The sequence below is a fragment of the Dermochelys coriacea genome, chromosome 12 (genome assembly GCF_009764565.3).
Source record: "Dermochelys coriacea isolate rDerCor1 chromosome 12, rDerCor1.pri.v4, whole genome shotgun sequence".
Classification (NCBI taxonomy): Eukaryota; Metazoa; Chordata; order Testudines; family Dermochelyidae; genus Dermochelys; species Dermochelys coriacea.
This window is the reverse complement of record NC_050079.1, coordinates 18,953,627-18,980,896: the sequence shown is the minus strand read 5'-3', so window position 1 is coordinate 18,980,896 and position 27,270 is coordinate 18,953,627. Positions and strand designations below refer to the sequence as shown.

The 27,270-nt window shown below is 38.4% G+C and overlaps 1 protein-coding gene across 4 annotated transcripts in view; it reads right to left on the bottom strand.

Moving 5' to 3' along the window:
• The window catches only part of ITFG1 (integrin alpha FG-GAP repeat containing 1), a 202,583-nt gene that overhangs the window by 173,514 nt on the left and 1,799 nt on the right, over positions 1-27,270 (bottom strand). For all 4 annotated transcript variants that reach the window (XR_006275021.1, XR_006275022.1, XM_038368637.2 and 1 more), the window contains exons 2-6: positions 20,775-20,844; positions 19,546-19,688; positions 17,850-17,907; positions 16,075-16,149; positions 3,079-3,173 (exon numbers count right to left, since the gene is read on the bottom strand). Coding sequence is in view for 2 of the 4 variants with exons in the window: in XM_038368637.2 (XP_038224565.1) it covers positions 3,079-3,173; positions 16,075-16,149; positions 17,850-17,907; positions 19,546-19,688; positions 20,775-20,844 (441 nt within the window). In the remaining 2 variants the exon portion in view is untranslated. The remainder of the gene's footprint in view (positions 1-3,078; positions 3,174-16,074; positions 16,150-17,849; positions 17,908-19,545; positions 19,689-20,774; positions 20,845-27,270) is intronic.

Genomic DNA, 27,270 nt, shown 5'->3' with positions numbered 1-27,270 from the left:
AGCATACCAGATATGGATAGAATCTTCAGGGAACTTAGCTGCCAGTATCTAAGGGCTTGTCTGCACTACCTGCTGGATTGGCAGGCAGTGATAGATCCAGCTGGGGTCGATTTATCCCGTCTAGTCTAGTCATGTAGCTGAAGTTGAGTAACTTAGATGGATCCCTCCCCACCCTAATGTAGACCAGGCCTAAGTCCCTACTGAACATGTGTGAATGGCTATTTTTCAAGGGTGTATAACTTGGTCAGATGTTGGTGGATTTTCACAGGGATAGCAAAAGGCACATCTCTGATACTAAGTCCAGTCGCTCCTTTGAAATTTCAAGTCCCCACTCCCAAGCATAGAGGTACTAGAGCTTTTCAGAGAAAGGGTAGCCACCTTTTTTTTTTTTCCTCTCTCCTTAAAGCATGGGTAAAACTTTTTCCCCTTGCCCCATTCTCAGAAATAGCTAAACTATTTTAACTGAAGTTTTCCAAAAAACTCTGCCTATGGAAGATACCTGGCATTGGAAATTTCAACCCAAACAGCTGAAGTCTGGCAAAGTTATGGGTAACTGAAAAGAGGGTCTTACAATGGAAGTATCAGGCAACCTTAATAATAGATGGTGTTTCGAGCACCAGCTAAATTACTATAACTAGCAAAAGAATTTACATCTATATATCACCACCAAGCACAGAATGAATCTCTAAGGGCATTTCCATTAGCTATCTCCCCTCTGTATATGATTTTGAGTGTTGCCAAGAACTAATCCTGCCATTTGACTATTGTAGGTTAGCCTCTGTACTGATCTGCACAAGCAAGAGAGAGAAGCCGAAAAATAAAAATATATACTGTACGTAGATTTTAATATACCTCCCTAAAAATAATCACTGTGCAAGTTAGTGTTAAGGCCAAAAAACAGTTAATAAAAAATTCATTGCATAAGATTTATAGAATACATTTAACAAAAATGGTCATTGCTGCAATACAATGCATTCACCATACTAACTTAATGTATTTAATTCTTCCAGTTTGAGTGTCGCATATGAAGACCTGGTCCAGCAGTGTCTCAAAACTGCAAACAAACGTTTGATCGTGAGCTAGGGCAGAAACTTAGTACCTGAGACTCGGAATGGAATGATTTAAATCAACCTGTAGACTCTTCTCTTTCCCTTCACATTCAGATTACTAATTGAAATAGACCACCACACTTTCATTTCTTAAGTTCTTTTTTCCAAACGTGTATTTCATGCATTTATTAAAGTTACTTTATGAACAGAATACAGGCATCTACAAAGAGGACCTAGCAATTACAGTACCCATTTGATACGCAGGGAACCAAGGCAAGACTAACTGTGAATGTGAGAGTGCGTTTGAACAAGTCACATATGTACTAGACAATGTACTCATTATGGTGACCTAAAGCTAAATTTTATGTTTAAACTCATACAAAACACTATACAATTTGTAAAGCTAAGACAAGTTATGTATAATATATGCATTTGTAAAACATTAAAATTTAAGTTGATAAGATTCTCTATTCAGAAATGGAGGAATTATGCAGAAGATAATGTAAATGAGAGTTTCACATGTAATCTCCCATGCATCAGTGGTAGAACACACTCCAATATAGAGAATATAAAATGGAACAGATAAAGAGATGTTAATAGAACCCTTGTGAACCAAGTCACATTTAAATCTGGTACCCTAAGCAATGAAAATAAGCATAAGCATCAATATTTCAAATATCAAGATAAGGGAAAGCCCACAACAGAGGCAGCTAACTACACAAGATTTTACACCTGGTACTTGACAACATACTTGAAGTGTACAGGTTTCAGAGTAGCAGCCGTGTTAGTATATAAATTTGTTAGTCTTTGAGGTGCCACAAGTACTCCTTTTCTTTTTTTGAAGTGTACAGTCATTCACAAATCAAAGATCCCATTATGTCTATATTAAAAATTAATGTGGGTTCAGGGGTTCCAATCTCATGAGAGATGTGATTACATTCAAGTTCCCCTTTTTTAAAATGCAAAAAAAAGTTATTTTTGTCAAAGATGGTGACAATGAAGGTGGTGGCAAGGAGAACTAACATTTCGGCTATCTGCAGAAAACAAACTAGAGACAAAAAGAAAAAGGAGTACTTGTGGCACCTTAGACACTAACAAATTTATTAGAGCATAAGCTTTCGTGAGTTACAGCTCACTTCATCGGATGCATTTGGTGGAAAATACAGGGGGGAGATTTGATATGTGTGTATAAGGTGTGTATATCAATCTCCCCCCTGTATTTTCCACCAAATGCATCCGATGAAGTGAGCTGTAACTCACGAAAGCTTATGCTCTAATAAATTTGTTAGTCTCGAAGGTGCCACAAGTACTCCTTTTCTTTTTGCGAATACAGACTAACACGGCTGCTACTCTGAAACTAGAGACACTGTTTCTCTTCAACTTCCCATTACAGTGAGCACCTTTAACCAAGTATTCACAGTTACAAGGAGCACCTGCAGTACCACTGGAGAGTAAGAAATGTTGTTTTAACAGTGGCCACTAAATCATCTAGAGTTAGCCGTAGTTGCAACTTTTTGTTAAAGCGGAAGGACGGACAAAAGAAAGGACGAAAGGTGTGCTGGTTGGGAGACATCTTTTCTAAAAGCAGACATTTTGAAAAAATCTGAAACATTTAATTTACTGAAGCTAGTACCTTGCATTCAAAAACTTATAAAGCTTTGTAAAAACACCTCTTTGAACCAACACCACTTTCTGGAATGTCTTTAAAAAAACCCAATCAACCCAGCAGTGTATTTAAACTTGCTATCAATAATATAACAGTTGTAAATAAAATTAAAAAGTAAATTACAAGTAATGAGTTACTTTAAAAAGAAATAATATTAATATTAAATTGAATATACTGTAGTCTATTACATTGCTTTTATCATGTAATTTTTCTTTCCTGTCTGACTGCTCAGAAATCTGCTGTTTATTATTATTATTATTATTATTATTATTATTATTATTAAATGCAATAGACTTGTTTTTTAAAAGCAATATTAATATCTTTATGGCAATTAAATAAAACATTACAATATTTGTGACTCACCTGCAGTGAAGTCTCTATTCATATCTATAAATGCATGAGAGTGCGGTTTGTACATTTTACTCTTAGTGTCCAATGCAGGATGCCATGATAAATTCCTGGGAGACAAAGAAAACAGCTATTCTTATGTGTTTACGATTTAGGACTTGTCAACGTTGATACCCCTCTTTAAAAGTTTTTGAAAAACACAGTTCTAGCTTTTTGTAGCAAAATTTCACTAATATTCAGGTTTTTTATAGGTTTCATAATATACTAAGAAATTCTTGACAATATTTACATAAAATGCTGTCAGTACTATGGCTTATGTTGGGTACTTTTAACCTTGTTCTTGTAATACCTGGCTATTTAAACTAACTTGATTCAGACTTAAAGAATTACAAACACCCAAAGGAAATGGAGCATAATTTCAGAAGTCTTACCATATTTCAAAACAAAGCAAACAAACTAAACTTGTTTTGCTTTCATAACCTGTTTTAATCAAATTATTTTGTGACGTCTTTAGCTTGGTGGCATTTCAAAAGATCAAAAAAACCAGAAATAAACATGCTGACAAAAGTAGTTTGTGCCTTTTATGTTTAAGCAAATTTGTTTTACTAAAAAACTGAGTTTTCACAGTGTAAGTAATATAATCTCATTAAGCAACAGACCAGACAGGTACTATAGTATCTGGGTACTGAATTATTAAAATTATTTTGAGGCTGATAAGAGTACCCTGCATGAAAATCCATAACAAGAAATGGAATGAAGTTCACTACCAGGAAGCCTTGGGTACGACGGAAGAGTCACTGATTTCAAAATAAGTAGATTTGCAAATTACAATGTTCATTTATTTTAAAAATTCTCAAATTGAATTATGACCATGTTACATTAACCCTAATGCAACATTTCATAAGAGAGAGAAAGTCAAATAGTATTTTACAACTATGAATGATGAAAGCACAGCAAATAAGGAGATCTGTGTTTCTGTCCAAGATCTGTCTGATTTCCTTGGTGATCTTAGTCAAGTCACAACCTCTATGTTCTGCAGTTTCACTTGTAAAATAGGGATACTACTTCACTAGCTACCTGCCAGCAGTGTTGAGAGGTTTAACTAAATTTTATCAGCTGCTTTAAGAGTCTCATGTGAAATGGGGCTGTAAAAGTATAATTATGCCTCCAAAATGTTACAAGAATATGGTGCTCTTATTTGAAATCTATTCAAAACGCCGTTGAAAAAATATCTTTTTTTTCATAATTAGAAATCCTCTGACTTAGTCTATCACAGTTCAACAAAAAAAAAAAAGCCGAAGTGTAAAGCAATTAAGAAGCTGTGTTTAATTGGTAGTTTAATTGATAGTCATAGACAGAATAGTGACATATCAAAGTTGTATAACATTTTTCATTATGACATCTTATATAATTGCTTATAACTGAATTCATTAACTGTTTGGGATGAACTTTTCCATGCTCCATCTTTGCCTCAGGTTTCTAATTTTAAAATTTTAGCAAAAAAGAGTTCAGAGATCCGTTTGAGAACAAGGCTAGTCAAAAATTCGTAGTACAAGTTGTAGAAAACCACTACTTGCACAGCAGCACTTGTTAGTAGCTTGCACACTTCATTTATTGAACGCTCCAACCGAACTGTGCATCTGCCCTTGCTCTGCAGTGGCCACACAATGGTACACAAATAAAACTGATCCTCCTTCCCTGATCCTCAGGGAAAGGTGCACCATGAGTTGAATGTCTTCTTTTCTACCAACTGGTTATAATAATTCTGTGCACTACACAAGACACACTCCTTATTGAGCAAGTTCCTGTATCACTGTACTCTGAGGAAAGCAAGTATTAGGTCTCTCCCAACTCTACCCCATTTTACAGACAAAATATAAGTTGCACAAGTTCACTTCTTGCAGAAGCTGTGAAGATAACCTGGTTCTCCAATGTGGAACCCAAGTCTCATTCACTTAACATACTAGACAGAATCTGCCACATCATTATGCTTGGTTATGCAGTCTGTAAAATGGGGCCACTTCCTCATAGTTAACCCACTGGTGAAGTTACATACCCCTACTACTGCTGCTAAATAATAGAGTTAATGTTAATAACAGATACAAGAACAAGCTTAATTCTGTTACTTTCTAATTTTGAATGCCTGACTTGGCAACTTAAACATTCTTTTAACACATTTTTGTATAGTTATGTTACAGTGGATTGAGAGGTTTCAGGAACAAGCATTACCTTACGGGACTGGCTTTCAACTAATTTTACATTTAATTATTGGAACTAATATTCAAAGAGACTAAGGCAATATTATTCCCCTCCTTTGTTCCATTTTCACCCCTTTCTCTCTCATATGCCTACGTTTACCCTTGTCATCATTTTAAAGAGGAGGATTTATTGAGATCCTACATTAAAAAAAAAAAATACACAGGGATGACTTTGGCCCAACATATCTGCCTCGAAGAAAGGGCCATTTGTTAAGTTGCTGAAACACAGTATTTTAAGGTATAGAAAAATGAATGTGCAGGAACCACTCTAGTTACCTAAGTAACGTGTTATGAACATAAGTAAAGAAATACTCAGGCTGCAACAAAGTGCACAAACTAAAATTAATGGGACTACAGATCTGGGAAAGCATAAAATAATCTGTCACAACAGTCCAGTCTGAAATTCAAGCTGTGCAGTTAGTTATAAGTTACCCAAAGCATGAACCATAAATCACAATAGCACCATATCAAGTCAGAACAAGGTACAGTATCAGAATATTTCTCAGACAATGGAAAAGTATCTCCTTCATTTGATACAATAATTCAAAGGGGAAGAACCAAAACAATATTGAAATTTTACAAGTTACAAACAGACTGTAATGCAGTTACTATTAGTCAGAAGGGGTCTGCTTGTAATCCCTAGGTTCAGTCAGAAGTGGGCTTTCTTTGGTAAGGTTCATCTGTTGTACAATTATTTGCATACTAGGATCTGTACAACAAAAACAGCACCTCAAACCCAGCACCCCAGGCAGTCACCTGCCCCCAAATCCAGCTCTTCCTAGAATAGCCATTTGGAGGTCTTTATTGGCTACTTTCAGGATGCAATACAAATCTCAGGTATTTGGCAGGCTTGATGTTGCCTGTTTTGTGGCCACCACTTTGTTTACTATTGCTTAGTCTTAGTATGAATTTAGTACTGATTCCTTTCATCCATCATGGGATGACTTCCTCAAGGGTAACTGGATTAGCCCTTGTCCCATTCCGTTGGTTCAGATTAGCTGCATATTTGAATAGTTTCCTCTTCAGGTTGATTTTACAGTTCTATATTGTTTTATCCATATCAACTAAAGTGGCACTCAATACAGAATCCCACAGCATTCAGTGTCAGGGGAACTAATGCTCAAGCACCAATACAGAGAAACATGAAACCAGGGAATAGGAATCTACAGTAGCCTATCCCAGATACTAGAGGTATCTTCCAAAGAAACCACAGAAACTAACACAGTACCAAGCCAGGCATTGCCTTATGACTTGGTTCCTACTTTTCTCCTTGGTGCAGAGGAGGGTGATGTGTGCTGCAAATGGAATTCCCCCATCTCAATGAGCTTGCTGCATGGAATCAATAGAGACGTTGGTGCACTCAATAAAACCACTCTTCTGTCTTATGCTGCTATACTTTTGGGAATGTGACCAAAAAGGTTTAAGACAACCCTCAGCATCATAGCCTGCTAACTGAGACAGCTTTGTTGAGTTTCTGAGCATAAGACTAAATTTGGGCAAAGAGCCTATCTGACTTCCATTGACTACTCTGCACATATACGCTGGAACATCACCTTGCAGCCTCACCAGTAGCCTCCTCTTTTCACAGCTGGGGCATTTTACTGGTATTTTCCAGCCCCCAAATCTTTATCAACAACTTCTAGCTAACAGGTGTTGGGTAAAATTAATCATTAGGGAGTTCAAAAAGCTACACACATTTCACTTAGTCAAATACTGAATTTGAAGTGTATTATATATTTTATAAGCAATTAAGATTGACGACTAAGAAAGTGTTAAACAACTTTAATTATTGTACTTTAAGAAAAGTGTGTTTGTCTTTATAAAGTCATTTAATAGTTTTCTACAGCATTCACATCCAGTGAATGGTCATTGTTACTTGTATAAGATAATGTTGCACGATGCCACACTGGGCCTGTAAACTGCACCACAGGCGCCAACTTTCCATTGTGCCAGGGGGTTCTCAACCCCCGGCTCTGCCCCAGGCCCCACCCCCACTCCACCCCTTTCCCCCAAAGCCCCACACCACCTCTTCCCACCCCTGCTCCACCCCAACCCAGCCTCTTCCTGCCCCATTCTGCCTGAGTGTGACGCATCCTTGCTCCTCTGCTCCACGGCCTCCAAAAGCCATGAAACAGCTAATTGCGATGGGCGGAACGCAGGCGGGCAGGAGATGCTCGGGGGAGGGGGTGATGCGGATGGGGGGCTGCCTGTGGGTGCTCAGCACCCACCATTTTTTCCCCATGGGTGTTCCAGCCCCAGAGCACCCATGGAATCAGCGCCTATGAACTGCACCATTATTTTCAAATCACCAGTGCATCTCCAAGTGATTTTTCATTGCTATTAGCATTATATTCTCTCCTTCTACCTTTTTAAACCATTGTTTGGTGCAATAAAAGCGGCAGGGCTTCATTATGACAGTCAGCAAGACAAGAAAGGAGCTCTGGCTTGGGGCAGCACAACTGAACTTCATAGAGAGACTTGTCTTGTTAAGGTGTGGAAAAGTACAAAGTAGTTCTAACGCTTCTTGAGGCCTCCAACTCCAAAATCCAGTGCAGAAATTTCAATCTTCTTACAATTCCTATTTTGGAGATGGGAGTACAGGTTATGGTTGAGTGCTGATTGCATGCAGTGCTACAAAGGAGACAGGGATATTTACATCAGAACCTAATGTGCATCCACAAAGAGGATTTGGGGCGGGGTGGTATTTAAGAGAGTGCAAGAATTGCAGGAAATTAAACAGCTGCACCCAGCCCAGAAGTGAAGGCTTTGTCAGGGCCAGCAGGAGAAGGAAATCCCATGGGATCCTTTAAGACTTGCCTTCCCTGTTTATACCTCACCCCCCTAATGCGTGCACAGACTCCTCAAGCTTGGGAGGAGCAGGTAGTGGGACTCCTTGGCTGGAGAGAAGGGTGTTGTAGACGGTCTACTGGTTTATCCAAAGGGAGGGCTTATAAACCCTTTCCACTGCCCAGAGTGTAATCCTGTCTGGCAGTAACAGCCTTCCCGGTCCTTCCCTTCAAATGAGAGTAGGAACATATTTCTGGACCCTGCTGGCCACATTTTTGGAGCTGAGAAGAACTTTTTCTCCTGACTACCAGATTGGCCTGGGAGATGTGGATTTTTTTTAACCTTTCTGTCAGCAGGCCAGAGACCCAGCAGGCAGTTTAGGTACTAAGGTAGTCATGTTTTTGCAGCTCAACAGATGTCCAGCGCATATGTGATTCAGTTCACGGATGAACTGGAATTGAAATAAGAATTAGGAGAGGACATTTTCTAAAGATGGTGGTAGAAAAAGAGATGGGGCTCCTCATGGCTGGTACAGCAAGGAGCCAGCTATTCCCACCCACAACATAGCCTCAACCCTTGTCTGAGGAGAGGGTAGTGGAATCACAACAGTGTTGCTGGAACTAGGTTAAAGGTCTGGAGACTGCAAGAATGGTAGCAGCCCTGACTAAGGGCTAGTCTACACTGGCAATGCTAAAGCGTTACCGTGGAAGCGCTTTAACATGGCTTGTGTTGTCATGGCAGAGCGCAGGTGCACGGTTTACACTGGCACTTTACAGAGCTGAAACTTGCTGCGCTCAGGGCGGGTGTTTTTTCACACCCCTCAGCAAGAAAGTTGCACCGCTGTAAATTGCGAGTGCAGACAAGCCCTCAGATGGTACAGATTACAGGAAGAAGGTATGCAGCAGATAATTTCTGATAATTTGACCTAGGCTGACCTATTTGACCTGATAATTTCCCTAGGCTGCAACTTAAATTAGTGAAGTTGCAGCCTAGTTAGGCCACATTCCTCGCATGTCTCGTCCTTTTTTCCCTTCAATGAATAAATACTACACTTCTAAATAAGTCTGGACACAATCTAGCAATGGGAACTGAATTGCAAGCAGCAGCATATGCCCAACTCAGATAATATAAGGACCATATTTAAAGTGAATACGGAACACTGGCAGTTTTAGCTTTTCAAGCTCTTCCTTGGTTGCTTTCTTTATTGCTACTTTCCACAGGCATGACTCATTTTTTGTTATCTAAAAAAGTCTACCTTTGAATGAGAGACACAGAACCACTGTTGCACTCAAGTGGGTTTCCAAATCATTTCCCAGATCCACTTACCATCAGAATAGCTTTACAAATATTAAGTCTTTATAGATTGAAGAAGATAAGTTACAATTGAGAGCAAAGGTGACCTGCTCTCCTTTGAGCTCAGGTTAGCGTAATAAAAAGGGAGAAAAACCAAGCCTTGTCTACAGAAGCTTTTGATTAAAACATGTTGTTCATGTCAATCTTCTGAAAACTAAACTTTTCTACCCAGGGATCACACTTCTTTCAAGTGGAAACTACAAAGAAATAATTTAACAGAACTAGAAAAAATATACCTGTGATTATATGAATTTTATTTAATTTGGAACTGTCTGAAGATTGTACTGTAGGTGATCATAGAAAATAGCTGCCTTAATTCACCATGAAAGCGTCTCTTTGCTACATTTCTGCTCTTTCATGCTGCAGTTTGTTTAATTAGGCAGGCTTATTTCCAAGCTCTTATTAAAATGTTCACATCACCATCCTGGTTCATGTTTTTCTATCAAACAAATATCCAAAATATTTCCAAGCTTTCAGGTTCCAGCATGGCAAGCATTTCAAAGGTCGGTGTTTGAATAAGAAGTTATTTTTCATATACAGAAGTCTTAACTATTATATTTGGTAAAAATCCAACTCAATGTTAATCAGACACTACATGATGGGTGTTAGTAGTGATTCAGTTATTTCAAACATAGCTCTAACTAGGTTTTCCCCAACACCCAAAATAGTTCTCATTGTCTGTAGTTGTAAGGGTTAAGATCAGCAAATATCAGTATCCAAAGTGTATCTTCCATAGATTTAAGTATGAAACTTTGAAACAAACACACAAAAAAGATCATCCTGTGCAATTAAAAACAGATCTACTAAAATTATATTCCAGAACATTTACTTCTAGAGAACTATAAAACAAGAAAATAGAGAACTGCTGAAATCTCCATTACAAGCCTAAACTTTTTCCATTAAAAACTGAACATTGGTTTTGTAAGGAAATAAAGCTATATTTTCCAAACATTATCAAACATAGATTATATTCTGACCTATAACATTCAGCCTTCTTTTGAACCATTAATATATTTCTTTGTACCAACATGCTGTTATAAATATTTCTTCACAGAACATTAACTGTGCTGTTTTCCTAGAAAGCTGATAAAATCGTCCAATATAATCACTGCAATGTTACACTTACTGTCGAACACCCTTGGGGGAATTTGCAGGCTTTGTTTCATAAATCTCAGATTTAAATAAAAGTCATCTTGATAAAATTCAAGCAGAGATTAATGGTCAAAAAACTCTCTCTTAGAAGGCCATAAGAAGTCCCAATTATACATTTGCAGGTTTTAAAAATAATCAAAATATTGTTTTCAATCCTATACTGTAATTCTTTATAAAAAAAAAATCTATAAATCTTCAAATAACCCTCTAGTAAACTGAAATGCTCTTATTGAGAATGATATTAAAATGATGCTACTAGCAATGATTACATTTTAAGTAAATGGGTTACACATTTGCTAAAACCTCTCACTCTCTATCTTGTACAACAACGTATCAGACTAATATCAAGAATAAAAAAAATATTTAATTATACATTGCTTAAGGTCCAGGAAGATGAAGTTAGAAATGCTTATGTACTGTTTCTATGGAAACAGGAATAATCTGATTGACTTCTCTAGTTCTATTGCGCTTCTCTTGACACAACAGCTAAAAAATGCCCCAGGGAAATTCAAAACACTTCACAACAAACCATTTCTTTTAAAGTGATGAGCATCAGTGTTGATTATATACACAAAAAAAAACCCCTAACAGCTGTCAGAGACTAACTACATCTGGATTTACTATGCAGCAAATAGCATTGTACATTTTCATATTAATTCAAACTACTAAATAATCCGATGTTAGATAATACTACAAAGTTCCAGTTAAAAGCTGAAAAAAACAGTGCATTCTGAGACTCAGAACTGCAATTTATTACTTGTGATTTAATTTAAGCAGACATTACTAAAAAACAGAGGTGTGAACAGGGGGGCTGTACCAGTGAAATGATGTAATGCACAATTGATCTAGGAGCCTGTGTCCTAAATGCCTAATGAAATTGACAGGAATTGAAAGAACTCAGTACATCAGAAGATCAGACGTAAAGATGCACATATTAGTACATAGGTGCCTAAAGCTAAGTACTCACATTGCTATTTGTGGAGGCATCCAAGTTTGAATTTTTCTGCTTGGGTGTGTCAGACATTTTTCTTTTTAAAAAGGTTTTTGAATTGCATTGTTTTCAGAGCTAATATAGCTGTGAAAGAGTGAGATGTTTCATTTCTACTTTCATGAACCACATTGCTATCCATGTTCTGATTCTAGACTCTTGTTTAGCAGTTATTTCTTTTCTTCTACTGGTAATGAGTTAGGTGATATATGTTATCTGTACAGGGTAGCAATATAATAGGCCGAGAATACAGCTTGATTTTCCAAATATGTTAAGCCTTGTTGTTCGACAGGTATTCCCCTCAACCTTTGTGAGGGCAACGTGTTAGATTTTACATTTTATTAAGTTACACCTGAACTAAATAAACTTTATACATAATCAATGCAATATCAATTGCACAGTCAGGCAAATTCTCTTTAGAAAATTAAAACTTTAAATTAAATTGTTGGGTACAAACTAAATATTTCATATTTAAATGTACTAGAATGTTTATACAAACTATTTTAGCAGGTCAGGTCATTTCCACATTTTTAAAACACATGGGGCTGTTTTGTTACTGTAATATTCCCTGTAAGTTAAGAAAGTCCACAAAACTTGGATAAAAAAAAACTGAAGAGAAAAAAGAAAATATACAATGGGTTGGGTATTTTTCCATGTACATAGAAAGCTTCATATGCTAACCTCAAAAGAGTTCATAGAGAAAACCATGATGGACTAAGGTCCACAGAAGAAAAGCAGCATATATAACCCTCTCCTGAGGAAATCCTGAGCCGCCCACAACAGTGGGCTGTCTCTGCTGCTTTTCTGCTGCACAACTTTTGATACTCCCCCACCTTCTGCAGAGCTCAGAAATCCTACAGAAGAGAAGTAGAAGTGAGAACCAGAGCTAATTTTGGTTATCTAGGAACTCTGGATGTTAAGAGTTTTTCAAGTTACAAGGAGCAGTATGGACCATGTAAAAAGAACATTAGCTTAGATCGCCAACCAGTCAAAGTACTGAAGCATGAAACCTTTATTTGCATAAATTGATGAACTCAACTCATTGAAGTTAAGTGCAGGACCGGCTAGAGAATTTTAATGCATTTATCGTTAATTATTTTTAAATTTGTGAAGTTCATTACCCAAAAGTTGTTGGTTTTATACCTTGTTGTAAGTTATAAACTAAGTAATTACGGATTTTAAAAACTGAGAATAAGTACAAAATGAATCTGATCTGAGTATGAATGAGTAATGTTATGTGCAAAATTAATCTGATGTAAATATGAAACAAGTTACATTACTCAAGCCTTCTCTGTGCTGCATCTCTTCCCGAGTACCTCTCCAGTCACAACCAAAAGTCACATTGTTCAGCCAACTCTAACCCCTCCTTTCGTTAACTTCTCTCTTTCTGTTTCCAATTCAAAAACTTTGCCCTACCTTCTAAGCTCTATACAATTTTGGCTCTACCTACATCTTTGATCATCTCCAAGTTTTCCTGGTCATGACCTACACGCAGCTGCTTTTTATCTTCACAGTTCCTTCATGTTCACCTCCAATAATCACCTTGATCCCTATGTATGCTGTCCCCTAACCTCAGAATAAATTCTCTGATCACATAGGCCATGTAGCTTCTCTTTCCTCCTTCAATTCTCTCCTTAAAATCCAGTTCTGCTATCTTCCCAATTTGTATCATACTCTTGTAAAAGGCAAAAGTGTAAATTCTGAGTTTGGGCCTAGTTGCCTATTATAGAGATCCCTATTCTATACAGACTTCAGACTTTCTATCTTCAATGAAGTTCCTCTATCTAGAAACCAGAACACTTTCCACATATAATTTCATAAAGAATATGAAGTGTAGGCTCTATATACCCTACTTAATAGTTGTTCGTGGAAGGGTTATGCTAGTAACCTAAATTCAAATTTATGTCCCACGTAAGTCCCAGTCATAGTAGGTATTACTAGCTGAAGTGATCCTTTTCTTCACCAGGTAGGATTCATATACTAGTACTTTGGAAGGGTGAACAGTCTGTGAGCTGCTCCTCCAACTTGTGAAGCTACAGAACCAGGACCATGTTTAAAGTAACTGAGAGCATACTAGAAAAGGAGTACTTGTGGCACCTTAGAGACTAACAAATTTATTAGAGCATAAGCTTTCGTGAGCTACAGCCTACTTCATCGGATGCTGAGAGCATACTGTGTCAAACAGGATTTTGATCCAAATTCCCATAGAAAAAGAATACAGTTCTTTAGTTTTCTATTAGTTTTCTTAGCTAACCTCTCATTCTCATTTTCCCTGTAGGCATTTTATTTTTTTAAACCGTCTCTACTATCCGATTGGGAAGCATGTTCTTTTATCCTGCTTTTACTGTATTAGCCATGTCTACAACATCTTCTAATCACCAAAGAAAGTCCTTTGCTCAGGGTATAACCAGAAATCCCAGATAAAGTTTAAATTTTTATTCCAGTATTCACTAGCAAGTCTTATACTGAAACCAGCTTTTTATTAAAAAGAGATTCATATCCTGTTCTACTGTTCTTGAAATTCTAACCCCCAGACACCCAACTATAAGTTTGCAGTTATAGAGATGCAGGAAAGGACTTATTTTCTCACTGCTGCTCCAATCCTGAGGAAAAATGCATCTCTCTTCCTTGATAGATCTCTGCTCTTTTAGGATAGGTCTGCATTTGAAGCTTGGGGTTTTTAATCTGAATTCCCAAAGAAAAATAATGCAGTTATTTACAAATAGTTTTCTTGAAGCATTTGGGGTGTGATTCCCAGGTTGGGACGACATTCTTGCAATAGCTCTTCTAGAACTAGCACACTAAATATAGAGTGTAACCAGGGTAACATGGGAGAAGGGGGGAAGAGACTAGTCACCCCAAATACTTAAAATTCAAGACCCTAGACATATACCCTCTTAGACATAATAGTTTCTCCATGCAGACCTATTTGATTTGGTGAACATTACATACTACAGTAATAGGTGCTATAGGAAACCCTAAAAAAAAAATATAAAAGGTTAGAGAACAGTCTTTGGGTAATTAAGACAAGTCTTCCCTGCAAATATATAAGATTAGGAAAAGGAAGATATAAACCGTATCTGAATAAATATGGAACAGTTAACTTAATTCTGAGGCATACAGTCTCCCTATATCACCACACCCACATAACAGTCTTTAAAAAGGAGTCAGGTAAAGCTTTTAAAACAAAACAAAACCCCCACAAATTTGGAAGTAAATGTTCTCTTGTAAATTGCCTCTTGCTTAAATACAGCTATTTCTAAAGCTAAAATTCAACAAGGTATTACTGCACGGGAATTAGTACTGAATATTTAAAAGCAATTAAAAATAAATAAAAAATGGAAAAACTTAATATTTTCATATCATGGATTTGATTTCTTTGCTGTAGTGTAGGCGGAAGGTGCAGAGGAGAGCCCCAGCCTATTCTAATACAGGAGACTACTCCCACAAGGAACCAACAAGTAAGTGGAAGGGAGGAAAAGAAAACAAGACAATTATAGACTTAGTCCAACAGTAATTGCTGTAAACAAAAACCAACAGCATTCACTCAGTTAAAATTTGTACCAAAGGCATTAGGCAACACAGTATCAGGAACTAATTTCATCTTTAGGCAATATTTTACTATTTACCTCTGAACCAGCCAAGTGTACCTATGTATATGTTAAAACTATACATACTTTACGCCTCAACCTGAGCACATGAAAAATATTGCACACATTTTTCATATCTGTTCCCTAATCACTAATGAACAGCACAATGATATCTTCTGACATACTTTTGCATTTACATGAATGGAATCTTGTAGTGTATTAGGCCAAATATAAGTTATAGACTTCAGTGTGTACACAGACAGGTTTTTTGTTACATATTTGTACAGCGCCAATCAAAAAGACTCTGGCATCTATGTTCTACCATAATAAAAATAAATGAAATTGAATTCATTACCATTGTACACCATAATACACCTCTACCCTGATACAATGTGACCTGATATAACACAAATTCTGATATAACGTGGTAAAGCAGCACTCTGGGGGGGGGAAGGAAGGGGTTGCGCACTCCGGTGGATCAAAGCAAGTTCGATATAACATGGTTTCATCTATAACGCACTAAGATTTTTTGGCTCCCGAGAACAGCATTATATCGGGGTAGGTGTAGTTGCAAGAAACCACCATGTACTTTCTCATATCAGCCACCGTTACTCAAGTTTCAGGTTCTTGAAACCGCCACAGAATTTCTAGTTTCTTACACAGAAGCACACAGAAATTAGATCTTGTGTGCCACAGAGTACACAGAACACTGCTCCTTAAAATATCAAGAGGAAGAGAGCCAACACAAGAGCTCCATGTCTGTACACCACCTGCTCAACATGGAAATTTCATGCACTTACACTGACAGTAGAATTGGGTGTGCCAACAACTGATATAAACATTCATGTTACATGCTAATAAATAAGTAAACATTTTAGCTTACCTGCCTATCAGTATCTGAGGCCTATCTGACTCATTTGTGACACCAAAGACATCAGGAATTAAATCACCATTGAAGCTGAAAATGTAAAAAACAAGTTGTGTCATCTTATCCTTTATTAACAACGTTCAATCTGACTATTCTAAATCATCCCTTTGTATTTGGGGCTCTAAGAATTGAAAAACTTGATTCTGTGCATTCTTCTCTGAAGATTCAGTTCTAGTCTGCACTATAGTAGAACATCAGAATTATGAACAGAGTTACAAACTGACTGGTCAACCACACACCTTAGTTGGAACCAGAAGTATGCAATCAGGAAGCAATGGAGGAAAGAGGGGGAGGGGGATTGGGGAAAAGCAAACACAGTGCAGTACTGTGTTAAGCGAAAACTACTAAAAAATAAAGGGAAAGTTTAAATCAACACGACCACAATCCCTATCCTAACCAGACCTATTAGAATGATTAAGAAAAGGAGTACTTGTGGCACCTTAGAGACTAACAAATTTATTAGAGCATAAGCTTTCGTGAGCTACAGCTCACTTCATCGGATGCATCCGATGAAGTGAGCTGTAGCTCACGAAAGCTTATGCTCTAATAAATTTGTTAGTCTCTAAGGTGCCACAAGTACTCCTTTTCTTTTTGCGAATACAGACTAACACGGCTGCTAATCTGAAACCTAGAATGATTAACTATCTCCCAGCCACCATCCTTTTAGCAGATCTCTACGCCCGTCTCCTCACTGTCCTATCTTAATCTCCTCACAAGCCCTAGCAGTTGTGGCAGCCTCCCTGCTTCTCCTAGGTCAATGCGGACTTCTAACCTTTCCTACAACTTACTCTGAAGTAAACAACCTCAGCAAACATGAAATTTAAGTTCATCAATCACTGTGGCTATGCAGAAGGGCTGCTTATTTGAGGTTGCAAAGATGACATAAGTAGTGTGACAGTTGCATGGAATATCCAAAGACTACAGTATCTACTTTATAAATGTAATATGTATCTGTTTGGTCTAGGGATTATATTCTAGCTCCATTGGGGGAGGTACAGGAGTTTCCTGCAGGAACTAAGATCACTTAGCAGGGACAGGGATAATTAATGCAAATCACTAGGCCTGTAACAAGTCTAGAGAAACCTCCATCCTGGGGAAAACTGCATAAACTGATCTGACTGATGTCACCTGGGCAAACTGAGAACAGTATAAAGTGACTATCTGGCTACATGAAGAGAGATCACTCTCACTGCATTCAAGTACTGATACGAGACTGTGACAAGAGATACAGACCTCATGAGAGGACCTGGAGTATTCTGAAACCTACTAAGGTCCTATATAGCAGACAAGTATTATCTGGTAAGCATGCACGTAAGCTGTTTATTCTTTTCTCTGTAATGCTTTTGTTCTGAATAAAATACTTGGTTTTACGAACACTGGCCGGTCACTTTGTTAACCCTGTCACTGTCCCTGAGAGACTAGGACTGCAGATGTAGAATTAAAGACTGATCTATCGAGGTGATCACAGTAAATTGAAGCCTAAATGCCTGGTCTAGAGGCAGCAAGTCACGAGACTTCACCTTGAGCAAGTGTGACAACCTGCAGCCTCGATGATTTCATGTTGTGTTTTTAATATCGGGCACATTTCAGACTTAAGATATTAGGTGTTTTAATTTGACATTGTTAAACAAACTAAACACTTAAACATTAAATATTTTTCAATATTTAACATTTATGTTCTAATTTATTTCTGCAAGTTTTGTTCAAGGTAAGATGCCATACATACTTACTCCATAATTAGAGGCTCATCATGAAAAGTTTTATTTAACACAGTCTTACGATTATAATCTGAAAACAGAGAAAGCATTCACTTGATTAAATTGCCCATATTTTATGACATTAAGACACCCAGCCCTCATTATAATATATTCTTTATTAACTTTAGTCTTCCAAAGCTATTTAGTCATTTTGTTTGTTGGCCAGTGTATAGATTGTCAAAAGCGCAGCCAGCCTTCAGCACAAACAATATAACTGACGGTGTTAAGCTCCATGTAAATTTTAATTGCCAGCACAAGAAGAAAGGCAATTCAGAGACCCAGCTCTGGAACTTACCATCTATAGTCATGTGGTGGCTCAACAAAAATAATCCTTACCACAAAAGTCCATTTCTACCTAGGTTAGTAATCTGATAAATTAATACTAAAACGTAGATTGAAGCATGTGAAAATGTGGTTAATAAGGATAATCTAAACTTGTTGGGACAAAAGCATGTCCAGATATAACTTATGCACAAAATGTACCTGAAAAGTATTCTTTATTCAGTGCGTTGTTTAAGACTGTAGCACAATGTAAATGAGGAGACTATGTGGAAGTGTAAACTGGCTGGGTGTCCAGCACTGCTCCCCCCACAGACCTCTCAAACCCTACATCCAGCTGTCCCTGGCATACCTCTATCCATCCCTGCTCAAAGCAGCCAGTTATATTGTTTCCTTTCACTTTGCACTTTCATTTGCTCCCATCTTCTGTCCCCCACTTCCTGGGCGTGCATTAGTACCCTGCCCTTCCATCTTCCACACCTTCTATCTCCTGTAGGTATATAACCTCTCCACTACCACCATTCTATGCCTCTCATTCTCCAAGCTCCCAAGGTCCCCTGAATCCCCTCTCAGCCAACTAGCAAGGAGGCCTGCATCTTCTTGTTTGTACCTCACTCCATGTCAACCCTTTCTATTCCTCCCAAATCCTCTGTCATCTCATGTCCTTTCCTCGACATGCTCCAACCCATTTCCCCAGTCTGCTACTTCACAATCCATTCCCCTCACTTCTGACTCAGCCTGGCAGCAATAGTACTTGAAGTCAGTAGTAGCTCGATTTATACTTCACAAATATTTTAATATTGACTGTTTAAATATTGCTTTTAAGACACTTAAAGACTCTTTAGCCTTCCCATACCTCCCCAAACCTTCTCCCTAGAAGCTGCTTCTCAGCAAGGTCAACAAAAATCAAATAACTTGGAATATCTAAACCAAACCATTTTATTAAATGGCATGAGCCCAAAAATGTTAGGATAATGTTGACAAATGAAGGAGAGATAAATTTTCATAACACTGTATCCTATTTCTTACGCATCTTCCCCAAATAAACTTTAGCCTAGGATAAAAATAATTATTCTTGAGGATTTGGGGAAGTTGGGAGGAGGTAGAGGCAGCAAGAAGGGATGGGGTGGTGGATAGAGAAAATCAGGTTTTATTAAGAAAATAGCTCCAACTTGAACTGTGAGTTGGCTATTGCTACTCCATAATAAAGAGACTGATTTTTTTACCCTCCTACCCACTGTAGTTCTACTACAAAATTTTATGCAGATGTGAAACTGCAGATCTGCTACAGATGCTTAATCAGTATTTCTGTTATAAACAAATAATGGTTATGTTGTCTAGTAAGTTATAACTTAATTATTTTTATTATTTAACAGCAACACCACCTTACCTAATGTTTGATTGCGTCCCCAGAAAATAATAACCGATAGTTCATCAGTGACGTGATTTTGTGGTTGTGTTGTCAGGAGGACGTCCATTTGTGAATCACCATCATAATCTCCAGGAACCACACTGGTTATGACTCCCTGATTTCTACAGTTATAAAATTAAACATTTAAATGTGCAAATGGATGTGTGATTAAAATCTGTGGTTCCCTAAAATATTGTACATCCATAGACTAAATTTATTTTCTTTTTGCAATGGGTAATATTACATGAAATTTTGTATAATTAAAGTGTCTGCCAAAACTTAGGGCTAAAATTCTCCAACCCTATCCAATACACTCTTCTCACACTCCCCAGTACTTGCAAAACTTTACTAGTCCCACACTATAGGAACTTATCACTGCAGGCCCCTAAAAGCTCCATTATAGACACAAGGAAACCTTCTAGTTTGATCCCAGTAGCTAGATCATAAAACGTGACATCTAAGCAGTTGGGACCGGAGCTGTAGACTGGGGCTTCAGAAAGCCCCATCTTTTCTCCTTTGTTGTGTCTTATACCTTCTCACATACTATCTTTTGTTTTCTGCTATCGTTCTTTTGGTCCACGCACACATTGTTCATTGAGTATCTGGGCTTTGTTTCTAAATGAGAAGTTTGAATGTCAGTGCACCTGTACTCATGTGTTAGCATGTGCAAATATGTGTCTATTCTGTGCACGAGTACTCAGTTTGTTCAAGCTCCTATACAGTTACACACATACATGCACATATGAAAGATATAAATAAGGGTATTCAGTTTTCTGTGCACAGGATGTGGGCATTTGCATAGGAACTGGAAATCAGGCCCATATTCTGCATTATATAAGTGAAGCTGAGATTGTTCCATCTGTTTTAGGAAGAAAAGAAAAAAAAATAGGGAAATGTGTCTAACTAAACATAAACCCTATAGATTACAAAGTTCTTATTTCCCCAACTTCTCTCAGAGGATGCATAAAATCTAAGCAAGTACAGAAAATACCAAATTGCCTTTCATGACATGATTAAGCAAGCTCATCTTTCAAGTTTAAGCTTGAATTCTATGGACAAACTGAATCATGCAATTAAACAGACAAAAAAACAATGCAGAAAGAATCCTTATCATGTTCCCACTGAATCTTGCTTCCAATTCAGTCAGTCTTAACCAAAATGAATGCTTCCATTACATCATCATTACGATATTATGTATCAATACTTACATTGACAACTTGACTTTGGGTTTAAAATACGGCTCCTTTTGGTCTGCCAGAAAGATAAGTAATTCATTGCCTAAAAAGGAAGCAAATATATAGCATTAAATGAACGAATAAACCCTATTAGACACTGAACACAATATTTAACAAGGTATGGTTGAGACAGTTTGCACCTCCAAATATAATTGCTCCTCCCAGCTAACAAAGAAGCAATATTCAAAGGTGACCAAGTCTCATTTCTTCAGGGCCGGCCCACAACATTTTGGCACCTGAGGAGGGGAGCTGAAAAGACTCCCCCATACCCCCTCACTTGGGCCAAAACTTTGAAACGTCTCAATTCTTCTTCCTGTTCTACACCTCTAATGGTACTGCTCTGCTACCTACCCCAATAAAGGAGAACTTAAAATGCCCTGTTCAAAAATTTTAAGTAACACTTAAATTTCAAATGCCTGAACAGCAAATGTAACTTTTCTTGTCTGCATAGTAAACACTGGCATTTTTATGTGTTTGAATAATCAAAGTGGTGCTTTCAGTGCCTTCTTGGTTGCGAAGATTTGAACTACTTCCTGAAGGTCCACAGTCTGGGCCAGCTCATGCTCTATTGAGATGGTTGCAAAATCAACCAGCCTCTCCTGTGTCATTGTGGAGCGTGGATGTATTTTTATTAACTTCAGCTTTGAGAAGCTGCGTTCTCCACTGGCAAATGTTACAGGAAGTGTTACAAGTATGCGCAGAGCAACAAAAGCATTTGGAGAGAGGGTGGTCATCTTATTTGTGCACATATATTCCAGAAAAGCCTTTGGAGTTGATCTTGCTGAAATGTATCTTGAAAGGGCTTTCAGTTCATCACCTAAATCACTCGCATCAATATTGCGCATGTCATCATGTGTCAACACGGTCTCTAGTGCCCTGCATTGCTGGTATAGGTCTTCTTCAGGAATAGTGAGGAGTTTTAGAATATCATACACCATCCCAAATATACTGCTGTGTGTCCTGAGCTGCATGAAATGTTCTACAACTAGAAAAGGAGTACTTGTGGCACCTTAGAGACTAACAAATTTATTAGAGCATAAGCGTTCGTGAGCTACAGCTCACTTCATCGGATGCATCCGATGAAGTGAGCTGTAGCTCACGAACGCTTATGCTCTAATAAATTTGTTAGTCTCTAAGGTGCCACAAGTACTCCTTTTCTTTTTGAGAATACAGACTAACACGGCTGCTACTCTGAAACCTGTTCTACAACTGACTCTATTGCACAATCTAGCACTCAGTTAAAGAATTCAACTTTGAATTGTTGTTTGGGGTCTCTTATAGGATTATCCCATGCCTCGTAATCAAAATGTCTTCTTCTTCAGTGACTCTTGTATTCTTGAATGGATGGGAAAAAAGCTTCAATGTAAAGTTCCTCTGCCAGCTTCTGTGCGTTCTTAAGAATGTTTTGAAATCCCTCATCTTGCTTTGTCCAGTTGTTCCATTGCTCCAGATATATCAAGGTCAACACCTAGAATCATAGAATATCAGGGTTGGAAGGGACCTCAGGAAGTCATCTAGTCCAACCCTCTGCTCAAAGCAGGACCAATCCCTTGGAGTCTCTTGCTTACAACATTTATTTCAAACAGTATTTCATGCCACAACACTAAGCCACACGGAAATTTGAAGTTATGTATGTTTCTGGTGATTCCATTTCCCTCTGCCACTGTTCTCCCACAAACAGTTCCTGTCATAGCATTATCCTCCATAATGGCAACTATGGCATAATCTATCTTCCCAATTTGGTGTTTGATAGGGTTTATCGCCTCCACTCGACTTTCCCATCACTTGGCGCTCTGTGGCTTCAGTGTCAAAGGATGTTCCCAGATGTTGCTTCAAAATCTGCCATCGATGAATTGATGCAGAGAAAAATACATAGATGCTTTGAATCACATTAACAAATTCAGAAGCCTCACTAGAAGCTGATGCTGCATCACTGACCACCAAGTTCAATGAATGAGAACTGCATGGGACAAAAAAAGCTCGAGGGTATAACTCTCGGACCTGTGTCTGCACTCCTCTCTTCTTTCCTCTCATGTTGGTACCATTAGCGTAGCACTGACCTCTCATGTCAGCCATCACAATTCCTGTATCTTCCAGCTTTTTAAGAAGCACATTTGTCATACTAGATCCTGTAGTATCATCAATGTCAATAAATTTTAGAAAATGCTCTCTGACAGTCACCATTGCAGGGACATTTTCACTGGGTTCTGTTGTTGTTACAAAATGCACTATTAAAGTAATTTGTTCCGTATGGCTGATGTTAGGTGTACAGTCCAGAATAACAAACTAATATCTTGCTGACTTCAGATCTGCCACAGTCTTCTGTTTGACTTTTGTTGCCGGTAACTGTATGATCTCATTTTGAATTTTTTTCCAAGGTAGTGGTGAGTGTATATTTCTTGGGTGGTGACTCTTCTCAGATGCTCCTGGAGTACAGCATCAAACTCAGCCATCAGCGCCACCATTTTAAGGAAGTTTCCACTGTTTGGCACATACAACTGATCTGAAGTGCCAAGCAGTGCTAAGCTTTGGGTAGCAAGCATTCTCAGAATGGCAATGAACCTTTTCAGAACATTTTGCCAGTAAAGAGACTCTGATGCAATCTTTTCTTGATGCTGATCATTTATGGTGGCCTTTAACCTCAGTCTCATCTCAAGCTCTTTCCACCTATGGAATGCTCTCTGGTGATTTGCTGTCTTCTCATAGCATGCCAGATTTCTAGCCAAATTTTTCCAGTCCTTTTTTTTCCTGTAGAACCCAATGTGGCTGGAACATTAGACTGGAAGAGTTTGCAACAAAAACAGCATGCAGCATTCTGGGTTTTGAATACGTAAGCCATGGCCTCTCCACTTTGTCACCATTGGGGATTTCACGCCAGTAATGTGTCGGATTGAAACTTCTATTTTCGTTGTCTTTGGGGAATATGAAGCTTTTTACTTGCTGTGGCCCATGCAGTACAGGGAATCCCTCAGGCTATTGCTCAAGTGGGTCCAAAGTCCTGGATCACATAGACTTAAGGAACTAAACTCAGCAGAAGTTGTTTCTTGCGCCTCCACCACACTCTTCTCTGATCTACACTTTTCTTCAGGAATGTGCATGGTTATATCCATTTGAGATGGAGATATAGACGCTGCAGTAGCTGCCATTCACTTGTACTCTGATTAACTGGAAGATCAGCCATCTCCTCACCACTCACACCCTCACTGGGGCCAGAATGCTCACCGTGAATGTGTGTGTCTATGTATCTCAGGAGAGCTCCTTCCTGCTTAGATAGAAAAGCTTCCTTTGCTTTCTTTTTTTTTCCTGAATGCTGGCCCAGGGGGGCGTTTTCTTCTTTCACTCATGTTCTGTTCTGTGCTAGCTACAGTGGCTCTCAACACTCAGTTGAAGGGGACAAATAAGCAGGTTGGTAGCAGGGCCTGAGTTAGGGAAGATATCAGCATCTTAAGGGCCTAACTGGCTCCTACTACTTCAGTTGACTGCCTGTTCCCCTCAGGTGGGTTCAGGAAAGCAGCAGGAAACAGGAAGCTCCCTGAGAAGCTGGTGTTAATCAGTCCAGGCTCCTGGAGGTGCTAGAGAGGTACACAAGAGGCTCCTCCTCCTCTCTCTACCTGCAGCTCCTGTTGCTTTCTGTTATTCTCTCTCACCTTTTCTCCTGCCTGCCTGTTATGTCTTGTGCCCTCCTTCCTCCAGCACAACACTCCACCATCTCTTTGCATCTAGAGCAGAGAGAATACATATGCACCAGCAGCAGTCACAATTTTCTACACTGAGTCCTAGTGGTGACCCCCGCCCATTCTTGTACCTGAGGCAGCTGCCTCAGTTCTCCTCATGGTAAGGCCAGCCCTGCATTTCCTTCTGCTTCAAAAGAGGTAGAAGGGGAATATTTTTTCACCAGGGCACTATGAGCTGCATTTCAAATTGAAGTGAACTTAACTCCAAAAAACCCCACATTCTTGCTTCAGTCACATCCAGATGCTTGATCCAGGTTTTTGAAGCAGAATCAGAGCAGCTATCCTGGGTTTTCTATTTAGTCAGTGAAACTACAGGGACAAAAATTGCCTAGATTCAGAAGGATCCAGGTGCCTGTTCTGGGTTTTTGTGGTACTGCTGCACCAAGGTCTGGATTTATTTGACATACTGGAAGCAGCTAGATTTCTTCTCTATTTCTGCAGTAGAATTAGAGATGTTGGGTCTGAAAATTGGCTAGACAGAAGTGCCAAATTTGGGTTTTTGCAGTGCTGTTGCACCAGCATACTTCGGGATCTAAATATCCTTGATGCAGTAGGAGCAGCTAGACTTATTCTCTATTCTGATGATATAACTTGAAGGCTGGAGTTAAAAAAACCCAACCAAAACAGTAGGCTACAGGTATTGCCAGCTTTTATGTTTAGCTCTGGTGTAAGAGAAACTTCTTTCTCCTTTCATATATCTAGGGGAGTGGGAATCAAGATATCATGCAGTCACTCTAGTTTGAAACTAGTCTAGAAAATGGATCCTCAATCAGGGTCCAAAGACAGCATTCTAGAAGCAACAGTTGGCCACTGAAAGTACGCTGAGAATGATTACAGCTGGCACGGCTCCTGGAGGTCTAATGTTACAGTACTTCCAATGCACAGCAGCCTGACCACCAACCCCTCTTTGTACTGGTCTTCAGGTAACTATTAGCGAAAAAAGTTGTGTTATTTTAGTATTTTGCAAACCATGTGTCAATGAAATCTTATGTTCAGAGAATTCAAATAAACCAATTGGAAATAGCAGTACTTACTTATTTTAGATGGACTTTTTCAGATAATGTCTAACTAGAAAAGAGGAACATGTACATGCAATTCTGCTGTGCAGAAGCAACCATAAGTTAGTCATTTTATGTAAAACCTTAATGTTTACATACATATATCTGAAAAATAATGACCCAAACATCAAATATCTTCTAATATAATCACATAATTATCAGTATTCCTTTCAACTCTAAAATAAAATTTGTTCACTGCATATTCCAGCTGAGTACTTCCATACAGCCATGTTTAGGACTGCTAGCATTTAAACAATCCAACTAAACTTTGAAATTAATTCACACCTTTGCTGCTGCCATTGTACATTTGGGAACCATTTTCTTAAAAGTTGAATGAGAACATGACTCAAGTCATTTGCAGTGTAAATATCTTACAGCTGTGAAGGACAAAAACTTCCATTTTTAACATGGCAGTTGGCATCTGCAAAAGACACTGAAATTTGATTAGAAAACTATGTATTTTGCCATTTCTATGTATCCATGATTTCCAAATGTCCTTTTTTAGCATGAAAACAAGTCTTTCATCTCAACATCAGTAGTCTGATTCCAATGTAAATATGCAGTAGTGATTGGATATTGTTACAATTTGGCAGCTGTTGTGTGGCCTAAATGAAATTTAACCCCAGCAGGTGGACTTTCCCATCATAAGTTATTATACAATTTGACACCAAGAGTTTTAGACTAGAATCCCAAGGCAACCTCAAAAGCCCAAAGCTGAATGGAAAGTGATTTACACTATGAGCCTCAGAGATGCTTCTTCCCGCAATAGGGTAATATATTGGCAAGATCAATAAGTAAGCTTGCCCTGCCACAACCCATGGTTTATATTTTCTGTCTTCACAGTTAGATATTTAGTTCAATTATTTAAAAATAAATTTAAATGATCTTACAGTATTTAATAATATTTTAAAATTCTTAAGCATGTGTGTTTAAGAGTTCTTTCATAAAAGGTGCTGTACACGGTTTCAAGCCTCAGAGGAGCAAGACACCGCTTCAGATTTCTCCTACACCTTAGGAAAGTCACAGAATAGTAAGACTGGAAGAGACCTTGAGAGGTCATCTAGTCCAGCCCCCTGATATAGACCATCCCTGACAGGTGCTTGTCTAACCTGCTCTTAAAAATCTCCAATGATGAAGATTCCACAACCTCCCTAGGCAATTTATTCCAGTGCTTAATCTCCCTGACAGTTAGGAAGTTTTTCCTACGGTCCAACCTAAACAGCCCTTACTGCAATTTAAGCCTATTGCTTCTTGTCCTATCCTTAGAGGTTAAAGAGAACAATTTTTCTCCCTACTCCTTGTAACAACCTTTTATGTACTTGAAAACTGATATGTCCCCTCTCAGACTTCTCTTCTCCAGACTAAACAAACATTTTTTTTTTCAATCTTCCTTCACAGGTCATATTTTCTAGACCTCTCATCATTTTCATTGCTCTTCTCTGGACTTTCTTCAATTTCTTATCTCTTTCCCAAAACGTGGCACCCGAATGGACACTATACTCCAGCTGAGGCCTAATCAGCATGGAGTAGAATGGAAGAATTACTTCTTGTGTCTTGCTTACAATACTCCTGCTAATACATACCAGAATGATATTTACTTTTTTTGCAAGAGAGTGTTACACTGTTGACTCATATTTGGCTTGTGATCCACTATAACCCCCCAGATCCCTTTCCACA